This window comes from Suncus etruscus, chromosome 12, assembly GCF_024139225.1.
Source record: "Suncus etruscus isolate mSunEtr1 chromosome 12, mSunEtr1.pri.cur, whole genome shotgun sequence".
NCBI lineage: Eukaryota > Metazoa > Chordata > Mammalia > Eulipotyphla > Soricidae > Suncus > Suncus etruscus.
The window spans coordinates 61,929,777-61,942,416 of NC_064859.1; the positions used below are offsets into that span (position 1 = coordinate 61,929,777).

Consider the following 12,640-nt stretch of genomic DNA (forward strand, 5'->3'; position numbering starts at 1 on the left):
CTCCTGGCTTGGGGGACCATATGGGACGCCGGGGAATCGAGCCGCGGTCCGTCTCCTAGGCTAGCGCAGGTAAGGCAGGCACCTTACCTCCAGCGCCACCGCCCGGCCCCTATTTATTTTTTTTTTTGGCACATCAGATGACGACGCTCAGGGGTTACTCCTGGCTATGCGCTCAGAAATCGCACCTGACTTGGAGGACCATATAGGACACCAGGGGATAGAACCGCAGTCCGTCCTGGGTCAGCTGCACGCAAGGCTAACGCCCTACCACTGCATCATCACTCTGGCCCCTGTACATCTCCTTTTTGGGTATCAACTTGGTATGGGTCAAAAATATTTTTGTATCATGACATATTTGTTTTATTCTTTTTGTATTTGGACCACATCAACGATGCCCTGGGATTATTCTTGGCTCTGCACTCAGGAATCACTCTGACAGTACTCAAGGGCCCAACTGGGATGCTGGGGATTGAACTCAGGTTGCCTACATGCAAAGCAAGCATCTTATTTACTGTACTATCTCTTCAGCCAAGTCCCATGACAGTTTTTAAAGACACAGACTAAGTGCTGTTAAAACTTATATGAAGTAATAAAACCACAAATAAAGCAATCCTAGAAAAAAGAAAATTGAAGGCTTACCCTCACAATCTTAAGTTATACTATAAAGATATAATCAAGGCAGTGGTTTGAGGGCCAGAGTGATAGTACAGTGGGCATGCTGCTTGCTTCACATGTGGTCTATAAAGACTGGGGGAGTTGGAGTGCTTAGGGGCTACTCCTGGCTCTGCACTCAGAATTCACTCCTAGCAGGCTTGGGGGACCATATGGGATACCAGGAATCAAACTAGGGTCTGTTCTGGGTTGGCCACGTGCAAGGCAAATGCTGCTGTGCTATCGCTCCAGCCCTGGTCCATGCAGATTTGATCTTGGGCACCTCCATATGGTCCCCAGAGCCCACCAGGACTAAACTCTGAGTACAGAGCCAGGAATAATCCCTGAACACAGTTAGGTGTGACCCCAAAACAAAACAGTGTGGTACTGGAACAAATACAGATCCTCAGACCAATAAAAAAGAATTGAGAACCCACAGAAAGATGTAAAGATATATAGACAGCTAAACTTTGACAAAGCAGTTAAGAATATAGAGTGATGGGCCCGGAGAGATAGCACAGCGGCGTTTGCCTTGCAAGCAGCCGATCCAAGGTCAAAGGTGGTTGGTTCGAATCCCGGTGTCCCATATGGTCCCCCGTGCCTGCCAGGAGCTATTTCTGAGCAGACAGCCAGGAGTAACCCCTGAGCACCGCTGGGTGTGGTCCAAAAAAAAAAGAATATAGAGTGATAGTGTATAAACTAGTGTTGATGTGGATGTAAAAGGGAACCCTCATCTTCTATTGGTGGGAATGTAGCCTAACTGAACCCTTTTGAATTTCAAATGACCCAGTGATTCCACACCTTGGCATCTACTCCAAGGACTCAAAAACTCTATTCAGAAAAGACATCTACCCTCTTCGGTAACAGAATAGCTAAAATATGGAAACAATTCATGTGTCCAAGAATAGATGACTAGATAAAGAAACCATGGTACACATACACAATGGAATACTACTCAGCTATAAGACAAGATAAAAATAATGAAATTTGCTGCTATGTGAATGGATCTGGAAAATAACATATTGAGTGAATTTAGTCAGGAAAGGAACAGACGTTGAATTACTATTCTCCTAAGTGGGATATAAAGAACACAGTAATGGAATAACAAATGTTGCACTGCAACAGAGCCTGTGAAATGATCTACTGAATGGGGAAGTATACAGGGTAGCTGAGGGATGGGGGCATTCTGGTGGAGGGTGTGTTGTTGAGGCACCAGAGAGATAGCACAGTGGTAGGGTGTTTGCCTTGCACACAGCCAATCCAGGATGGACCATGTCAATCCCGGCACTCCATATGATTCCTGTGCCCGCTAGGAGCGATTTCTGAGCACAGAGCCAGGAGTAACCCCAGAGCACCGCCAAATGTGAGCCCCTCCCCAAAGAGAAACTCTATCTTTAATAAGACTGAAAATTGTAGTGCCTAGAAAAAGTAAACAAATGAAAACCAACTGGTACTCAATATTTTGGAGAAAAATATAAGAAAATTTAGAATTGTCTCCTTTTTACAATTAAATGATTAATTAGTGCTTTATCTTTCCTCTGTTCCAAATTTCTTGAGGCAGACATATTAAATAAACTTTTTTTTTTTTTTTTGTATTTTCCTTCCCTTTGCTGTTGTGACTGGAGCTAAACACTGGTTGTGGAGCAATGCTCCCATGCTTTGGTTCTGGTACTTGCTGAAGACACACTTTGTTGTGCCTCTGGAGATGCTAAAAAGCCACTGGGATCTCAGTTGGCTGGTATCTAACTGTCTGTCCTTTGTTTTTGTTTTTGTTTTTGGGCCACACCCGGCGGTGCTCAGGGGTTACTCCTGGCTGTCTGTTCAGAAATAGCTCCTGGCAGGCACGGGGGACCATATGGGACACCGGGATTCGAACCAACCACCTTAGGTCCAGGATCGGCTGCTTGCAAGGCAAATGCCGCTGTGCTATCTCTCCGGGCCCTAACTGTCTGTCTTATGCTTGAAAGGCAAGAGCTCTACCACCTGAATCACATCTCCTGGCACTGAAAAATCTATTTGGGGGAAGGAGTGATAGTAAAGTGGGCAAGGCACTTGCCTTGCATATGGTGACGTGGGTTTGATCCAGTGGTCCTCAAACTACAGCCCACAGGCCACATATTGTATTTGTTCCCGTTTTGTTTCTTCACTTCAAAACAAGATATATGCAATGTGCATAAGAATTTGTTCAGACTTTTTGTCTTTACTATAGTCTGGTCCTCCAATGGTCTGAGGGACTGTGAACTGGCCCTGTTTAAAAAGTTTGAGGACCACTGGTTGATCCCTAGAATCCCATATGGTCCCCAAAACACTTCCAGGAGTGATTCCTGAGCGTGGAGTAAGGAGCAATTCCTGAGCACTGCCAGGTGTGGCCCCAAAACAAAAAATAAAGTCTATTTTTAATCAATAATTTTAATCAGAAAATTTTCTCGAAATCTATTAATGTTTATTCTTTAAGTATAAAATGCTATTCTCCAAAGTGCCCAAAGTATCAAAAACCCTATACTAGGTTCCTTTATGCTGGACAACACTTAAGGGGTAAGGGTAGATCTGACCTATTTTTTTTTTTTCTTTTTTAGGGCTTACTCCTGGTGGTAGTCGGGATAATATGGAATGTTGGAGATCAAACCTGGGAAGGTGGGTGCAAAGCAAATACTGTACTCTGTACTCTCTGTACCCACTGTACTCTCTCATCTGATTCTTATGTTATCCATAGTTCTGATGCCAAGTTGTCCCTCTCTCTCCACAAATCATACACCTCTGTATATGAGATGAATAAGTGAACAGTTCATGAATGTTTTTAACTTTTATATATTTCAGTAAGTAAATATTTGAGCTACTTCACCTCTTACTCCTGACTGTTCTCAGAGCTTACTTCTAACTTTACACTCAAGGGTCATTCTCAGTAGTGCTAAAGGGAATGTATGCAAGTACTAGGGATCAAATGCAGGTCTACTGTCTGCAGGTAAGCAACCTACCCACTGTACTTCTCTGGTCCAAGGCAGGTTTTTTCTATTTTATATTATGTTCTAATTTACAATCTTGAAGAATATCTATAGTCTGGCAATACAAAGATTATCACTATATTCTGAAGCTTAATTTTATATTTTTTAATTAAAATGTTTTGTGGGGGGAGCAATTTTACTTTTTTTTTAGTAACAGAGATTGAATATATTGAGCCATATGCCCACCCTTAAAGCAAGTATTGTTAAGGGACCTTTTAAACAAACACAAATACTAAATAATTATGCAATGCTGCCCACATTGAAAGCGCCCCTGGACTGTAAGTCTACAAATTCCTTTGCAAATTGTCCAGTGATGGCAGAACCTTTCATTCTGCTTTATTGTTTACTTACTTTTTTTTTTTTTTTTTTTTGGTTTTTGGGTCACACCCGGCAGTGCTCAGGGGTTACTCCTGGCTGTCTGCTCAGAAACAGCTCCTGGCAGGCACAGGGGACCATATGGGACACCGGGATTCGAACCAACCACCTTTGGTCCTGGATCGGCTGCTTGCAAGGCAAACGCCACTGTGCTATCTCTCCGGGCCCTGTTTACTTACTTAAATGGAAAAAAAAAAAAAGCATTCCAGGGACTAGAGTGATAACAGCAGGTGGGTACTTGCCTTGCATGAGGCCAACCCCTAGTGATCCCCAGCACTCTATATGCTCCCCAAGCTCCACTAGGAGTGATAAAACCTGACATAAGAGCCTGAAGTAGTCCCTAAGCATTACCCTGTATGACCCCCCCAAAAACCATGCAAACAATATAAATCACTCTAAAATTCTATCTTTACAGGGATAAAATATAAATTAATATGTAGAATAATTAAAAAAACTGAAAAATACATTACTTTTCAATATACTAATATAGAAGAAAAATATAAAAGTCAAGGTTTTTGTTACATTTTTATAACTTTTTATATATTAAAGTCCTAGTAGGCTCAAATATCAATACATTCATATTGTGTTTCTTGTTTCAAGACCACATCTAGCAATGTTTGAAAGTCAATCCAACACAGTTCTTTTTTTTTTTTTTTTTTGGTTTTTGGGCCACACCCGTTTGACGCTCAGGGGTTACTCCTGGCTATGTGCTCAGAAATCATTGCCCCTGGCTTGGGGGGACCATATGGGACGCCGGGGGATCGAACCGCGGTCCGTTTCTTGGCTAGCGCTTGTAAGGCAGACACCTTACCTCTAGCGCCACCTTCCCGGCCCCTAATCCAACACAGTTCTTGGGGGAACATGTGGTGCCAAAAATTGTACCCAGGGTTATTGCATGTAAATCATGTCAAATATTTAGAATGCAACTAAAATATTTTAAATTTTAATATATTTAAAAGATTATTTTTACTTTATGTTCTACAAAATAAATTTTAAAATAACTCAGAAGCAACAAGAATAAACTGATTTTGAGGATATATTTTAAATAAGATTCAAAACTAAAAAACATACTAAAAAACAGACTGACATTTTCAAACTCACCTTGATGAACTCCTTTCATTCTTTGTTTTTTGCTTTGTTCCTTAGAATATGATGATCCAAAAGCAGTATTAGAAGTATCTTTAGGTTGTCTGTATTGCTTAAGCTGATTAGCAAAATCTTCCTCTGTTTCCTGACTATAGTTGCCAAAGTTATCATCACTGTAGTTACCAAAGTTGTCATCACTGTAGGTACTATACTCATCATATTCTTTACTCTTAAATTTTTTGTTATGTTGACTCTTCTTTGATGTCATATAACTTCCTGATACATGTCCATGCTAGTTGAAAATAGAGAACAATATTAAGATTTTTCAATTATGCACTGAAATAGATATCTGTGTCTCTTTCTTTCTCTGCATGTATATATATGTATCTGTACATATATATTATATTATATATTACATATAGCAACATACAGGAATTCATAGTACCACAAAGTATCTTTTTAATTTCAAGAAATTGGTAAAAGAGGGCCGGGCAGTGGCGCTAGAGGTAAGGTGCCTGCCTTGCCTGCGCTAGCCTAGGACGGACCGCGGTTCGATCCCCCCGCGTCCCATATGATCCCCCAAGCCAGGAGCGACTTCTGAGCACTTAGCCAGGAGTAATACCTGAGTGTCAAATGGGTGTGGCCCAAAAACCAAAAAAAAAAAGAAATTGGTAAAAGAAAGGAAAAAGGGGGGCTGGAGAGATAGCACAGGGGGTAGAACATTTGCCTTGCATGTGGCCAATCCAGGTTCAATACCTGGCAACCTATATGATCCCCTGAACCTGCCAGAACTGATTTCTGAGCACAGAGGAATGATTAATCTCTAAGGCCACCAGGTGTGGCCCAAAACCAAATAAAAAAGAAGGGAAAAAGTAGTTCCTCGTTGTGCCTTTTGGTTATTATTTATGTAAGAAAATATATAAAACGAAGTAAGAAATGGGGCCAGAGCGATAGCACAGCAGTAGGGCATTTGCCTTACATGCTGCTGACCCTAGATAGACCTGTGTTCGATACCCAGCATCCCATATGGTCCCCCTAGCCTGCCAAGAGTGATTTCTGAGCACAGAGCCACGAGTAAAGCGAGTGCCTCCTGGTGTGGCCCAAAAACCAAAACCAACCAACCAACCAGAAAACTAAGTAAAAAGTGTTACTGATGTTACTATTATAATATTATAATACTCATCGATTTTTATTAGTATTTTGGTATTTGGGGGTGGGGGAACCACAACCAGAAGCACTCAGGTTACTCCTGGTTCCTGGCAGACTCAGGGCTTATACTGGGATGTCAGGATCAAACTCAGATTGGCATGTGCAAGGCAAACTCCCTACCACTATATTATCACACTCCCTTCTTCATGATGCTTTTGTTTTCTATGTCTTATGTTATATGTAAAGAAATATTTAAAATATACAATTACATATAAATTACTTCTCCAAAAACTAAAAAAAAAAAAAAATGAAAATAAAAATAACCTGGGAAGTAGAAAAAATTCTTACTACTGAAAAATTTCCAAATGGTATTTTTATATGTATTTCCAAAGTGCATATTTCATTAAAAAATCTATTTAGGGGGGCCGGAGAGATAGCATGGAGGTAAGGTATTTGCCTTTCATGCTGGAGGTCATCAGTTCGAATCCCGGCACCCCATATAGTCCCCTGTGCCTGCCAGGAGCAATTCTGAGCCTGGAGCCAGGAATAGCCCCTGAGCACTGCCGGGTGTGACCCCAAAACCACACACACACACACACACAAAAATCTATTTAGGGAAAAATCAACAAAATATGAGGTCAGAGATATATCTCAATAGGGAAATACATGTCTCAAATCTAATGCAAATAATGTCTCACATACACTGTAAAAACAAAAAAATTTATTTCTGAGAACTAATAAAAAATGGAGTTTTACTAATAGTAAAAACCTTCCCATGAATAAATTGTTGTTAGGAACTATTTACTAAAATATAATTTACTACTTTTAGTGCTTCTTTACTAAAATATATGAATATGAAGAATACACTTAGACATAGATGTTTCAATATAAACTACAAGTAGTTCAATCCCTATTAGTTCTATCATTTCTTATTGCAATTTTAAAAAAGCAAGAATTACATAATTACAACTTGAAGATCTAGGATAGTCCAAATCATAACCCACTCAGCTCAGTATATTTAAAGTAAGCTATAAAGTAGCTATCCTGCCGGAATATCAACATGTTGACTTTGATACTCTGTATATTAAATAAAATGCATAAAATTTTAAGATCTTTATATTGAACATAAAGAAAAATAAAGCAGTTTTAAATTTTGAAAACTAAATTAGATTTCTGATTTGTTTTAAGTAGTACTTTGAAAGTTTGTAAGCTTTCTCAAATTGTTAAAATAGTAGTTTGAAAATGCTATAAAATTTAATTCTATTTTAGCTAAATATTTATAATAAAGAAGATAGCTTATAAGCGTTTGTCTACCTAGCATGCAGAAATTCAGAAGAAAATTCAATTGTAAACAAAAGGCAATGTTCAGTCATTTTTTTTTTTTTTTTTTGGTTTTTGGGCCACACCCAGCGGTGCTCAGGGGTTACTCCTGGCTGTCTGCTCAGAAATAGCTCCTGGCAGGCACGGGGGACCATATGAGACACCGGGATTCGAACCAACCACCTTTGGTCCTGGATCGGCTGCTTGCAAGGCAAATGCTGCTGTGCTATCTCTCCAGGCCCTCAGTCATATTTTTAAAAGCCACTATAAACATTAAAAAATTAAAATAAGTATACAAAAAACCCCCAAAAAATAATTACTTAAGATTAAGTGGAAGATTAATGCCTCTTATATTTCCTTTTATAAAAATATGATTTAGGGGCTGGAAGCAGTACGACATTTGCCTTGCACGCAGCCCACCCAAGATGGACCTCAGTTCGATCCCTGGCGTCTCATATGGTCCCCCAAATCAGGAATGATTTCTGAGCATATAGTCAGGAATAACTCAAGCGCCACCAAGTGTGGCCCCCCCAAAAAAAGGTTTAATTGTATGTATTTACATAATGAAATTTTAATTTTAAATTTATATAATGATAAATGTTTATGCTTTATAAAATAAGTAATTTCGGAGCCGGAGAGATAGCATGGAGGTAAGGCATTTGCCTTTCATGCAGAAGGTCATCGGTTCGAATCCCGGCGTCCCATATGGTCCCCCGTGCCTGCCAGGAGCAATTTCTGAGCATGAAGCCAGGAGTAACCCCTGAGCACTGCCGGGTGTGACCCAAAAACCACAAAAAAAAAAAAAAAATAAGTAATTTCATGAGTAATTTGAAATTTTTTCTAGAAAGTGTACTTGTCATAGTGTGATGTTCAATCAGTATTATTCTGAAAGTTTACAATCTTTACAAAAATAATCTCCAGGGGCTGAAGAGATAGCACAGTGGTAAGGCATTTGCCTTCAATGCAGTTGACCTGGAAGAACCGAGGTTCGATTCTCAGCATCCCATATGGTCTTCTGAACCTGCCAGGAGCGATTTTTGAGTGCAGAGTTAGGAGTAACCCCTGAGCATTGCTAAGAGAGGCCCAAAAACAAAACAAAAAAACAAAAACAAAACAAAAATAAATCCCCATACTGACTTTTAAAAATAGAATTATACCTAAATGTTCCATCTTCCTTCCCTTGACTTTCTAATTACAAATATTCCTAAATCTATCTCATGGTGCAAGACTCCCATGCTTGGATTTCTACTGTGAAGCTCTCCTATGGTCTGCTGATATGTTTAACATTTGGATCAGAACACCATCTGCATGCTGTGAACACTATAGGAATTTCAAAATGGATGAGAACTGGCAGAGCTACCGCAGTTCTCTAGAACCTCCCAAAGGCAGGGGTGTCAAACTCAATTTACCTGGGGGCCGCAGGAGGCAAAGTCGGGGTGAGGTAGGGCCGCATAAGGGATTTCGCTTACCAAATATTCGCAATAATATATTGCATTAGTAAGAAAAAAATCGCAAAAAATCGCATTAAACATTTGCATATCCTGAATGGAATGTTTAATTTTTTTTCTTAGTAATGCGATTTTTACTGCGATTATTCGGTAAGCGAATAATCGCGAATACTGCAATATTTGAAGGCTGGCCGCAGGCCACAAAATGTTGTACGGAGGGCCGCAAACGGTCGGGCTGTGAGTTTGAGACCCCTGCCCTAAGGCTTCATATGTTCATCCTTTGAAATGACTAAAACATATTTATCAGTAAGGATTTAGATAGTCTTTCTGACATTTGACAAAATAAAAAGTTATAAAGTAAGAGTGAAACAAACAAGTTTAACAAAAAAAATAAGCAACATTTACTGATAGTAAAGATATGGTAAAAAATAATAAAGACATGGGGAGGAGGGCGGGCAGACATCTGGCTTCCGGTCTCCTCTTTGATTCAGGAGACCAGCCCTTGCCAGGTATAGGGTTTGGGGAGGCCCCATACCAGAGCCTTTCTCCCTAGCCTGGGGAGTGCTGGGAGGCTTGGCAGGCCCCCAGCCATCTTTGTCTTTTCCCCCTGACTCCAGGCCTTCCCTGGGTGCCAGCTCAGATGGCCAGAAGTGGATTCAGGTGGACTCTTAGTGGTCCACAGGGTTCCCCCTCCCTCCGTACTCAGGGGGGAGGTGTATGGGGAGGAGGGCAGGCAGACATCTGGCTTCCTCTTTCCTCCTTGATTCTGGAGACCAGCTCTTGCCAAGTATAGGGTTTTTCTCCCCTGGACTTCAGTCCTTCCCTGGGCGCCAGTCTAGGTGGACTCTATAGGGGTCAACAGGATTTCTCCCTATCTCTCCCTACACTAATGGGAATGCGATCTGGGAGGAGGGCGGGCCGTTCTAGCACTGGTTTATGTTGGGACAGTCAGTGGAAATATTTTCTCCTTGTTTTCATACTAATAGTATTGTATGCATATATTCTATATATCCAAAATATCCATCTTGTATTGTGACCTTGATACTGCCCTACAAAGCTCATTTATAATATTTTACTGCCTCAGTCCCAACCCTTCCTTCCCCCCATCTTCCTATGTAGGTGCAGCTCATGACATGAAGCTCACCACATAGAGTGATAAGTGCAGTTAGAGAAATAACTACACTGAAAACTATCATAACAATGTGAATGAATGAGGGAAAAAGAAAACCTGTCTCGAGTACAGGTGTGGGTGGGGTGGGGAGTAGGTAGATCTGGGAAATTGGTGGTGGGAATCCTGCACTGGTGAAGGGAGGTGTTCTTTACATGACTGTAATCATACAACTACAATTATATTTGTAATCACGGTGTTTAAATAAAGATAATTTAAAAAAATGATAAAGACTAAATGAAGCACATCAGGTTAAAATAAAATGACATCAGGCTGAAATTCAGATCTACTCACAGATATAGAAAACCAATCAATGAATGATGTATTCCATATCTTCAAAGATTTAAATATTTTTGTATACTATATCTTAAAAAATCTTGTGGGGTTTGTTTGTTTGTGGGACCAGAGCAATTGCACAGCAGTAGGTCATTTACCTTGCATATGACCAACCCAGCACAGACCTGGGTTTGATCTCCAGCAAACCATATGGTCCCCGGAGCCTTCGAGGAGTCATTTCTGAGCACAGAGCCAGAAGTAACCCATGAGCATGGCCGGGTGTGGTCCAAAAAAAAAAAAAAAAAGTTTTTTTTGGAGCCAGAGTGGCAGTATAGAGAGGGTAGAGCATTTTTGCCTTGCACATGGCTGACCAGGGTTCAGTTTCTGGGATCCCATATGGTTCTCTCCCAAGCACTACGAGGAGTAATTCCTGAATGCAAAGCCAGGAGTAACCAACCCCTAAGCATCACTGGATTTGGCCCAAAAACAGAAAATAAAGAAAAAAATTCAATTTTATTTTGTAAAAGCAATGCCTCAAAACCACAGAAATACCATTTCATAACCAATTAGAAAGATCTGTATGTAACAACAACAACAATAATAAGCTATTTTAGCAAGGACATAGGAAAAATTTAAAAAATCCTGATGTGGGGCTGGAGAGATAGCATAGAGGTAAGGCGTTTACTTTTCATGCATAAGGTCATCAGTTCGAATTCCAGCGTCCCATATGGTCCCCCATGCCTGCCAGGAGCAACTTCTGAGCACGGAGCCAGGAAAAAACCCTGAGCACTGCCGGGTGTGACCCAAAAACCACCAAAAAAAAAAAAAAATCCTGATGTACTGTTGAGGATATAATATGGTGAAGTCATTGTGATAAGCACCTCAGCAGCACCTCAAAATTAATATAGGATTCAGAAATCCTACTTCTAGGTATAACAAAAAAAAATTGAAAGCACAATCTTAAAGAGTAATCTGTATACTCATGAACATAGAAACATAGCTAAAGGAAATGATCCAAGTGTAGTCCCAAAGAGAAGTAGACAACATATTGTATTTATGTTCAATGGAAGTTGATTTAACCTTAAGAGATAAAATAAATCATGATACAATACAAACCAACCTTGGGAAAAATACTTATTTTGGAGCTGAAGCGATAGTACAGCAGTAGGGCATTTGCTTGTAAGCAGCCAACCAAGGATGGACCTGAGTTTAATACCCGGCATCCCATATGGTCCTCAGAGCCTGCTAGGAGTGACTTCTGAGAGCAGAGCCAGGAGTAACCCCTGAACATCTTCAGGTGTGGCCCAAAACCCAAAAATAAATAAAAAATAAATAAATAAATAAAAATAAAGAAAATAAAAATACTTATTTTGACACCAAAGTGAATATATGCTATATAAATCCCCTCTATGTGGTATCTAGAGAAGGGAAATTCATCAAGATGGAAAGTGAAAAGCAAAAGCTGAGCACAGGGAAAATAAGATATACCTAACAGAGCAGTAGGTTTTTTTTTTTTTTAAGGAATGACAGAAGGGTTCTGAAAGTGGACAGAAATCATACTTAGTGCTACTGAATAATATTCTAAAAATGGTTAAAATGATAAATTAAATTGTATCTTATTGTAAATATAAAAAGGCAATACCTGAGAAAATGGAATGTCATAATCCCTGTAGAAACCACTTCTTTTTTTGTGGTAACTCTCTGTATGTTCAACATCAGAACCCAGGCTGTAGTCAGAACTGTCATCACTAGATGGAGAATTGTGCTAAATAAGGTAAAACAAAATATTATTAGATATCTGCAAAGAAGAAAATTTAGATAAATGTGCTTAAGCTGGACAATAAATTATTAAATATCTTAGCAGGCACTGAGATTTTAAATTGGGGAAAAAAAAAACACTTGTTCCAAAGGAAAAGTTCCAAATTCTCTAAAAATTCCCATGGAAGGGGCTGGAAAGGGTACTTGCCTTAAATGTGACCAACCAAGTTCAAGGCGTCTAGAAATGATTCCTAAGTGCAGGGCCAAGAGTAATTTCTGAAATCTTTTTTTGTTTTTGTTTTTTGTTTTTTGGGTCATATCCGGTTTTGCTCAGGGGTTACTCCGGCTCTACAAAATCTCGCCTGGCAGGCTCTAAGGGACTATATGGGATGCCAGGATTCGAACCA

At 39.9% G+C, this 12,640-nt stretch overlaps 1 protein-coding gene across 1 annotated transcript in view; it reads right to left on the reverse strand.

Moving 5' to 3' along the window:
* Positions 1 to 12,640, reverse strand: part of ZC3H6 (zinc finger CCCH-type containing 6) — a 75,955-nt gene that overhangs the window by 36,447 nt on the left and 26,868 nt on the right. Inside the window, exons 3-4 of the mRNA XM_049784392.1 lie at positions 12,118 to 12,240; positions 5,130 to 5,406 (exon numbers count right to left, since the gene is read on the reverse strand). Of these exons, the coding sequence (XP_049640349.1) occupies positions 5,130 to 5,406; positions 12,118 to 12,240 (400 nt within the window). The remainder of the gene's footprint in view (positions 1 to 5,129; positions 5,407 to 12,117; positions 12,241 to 12,640) is intronic.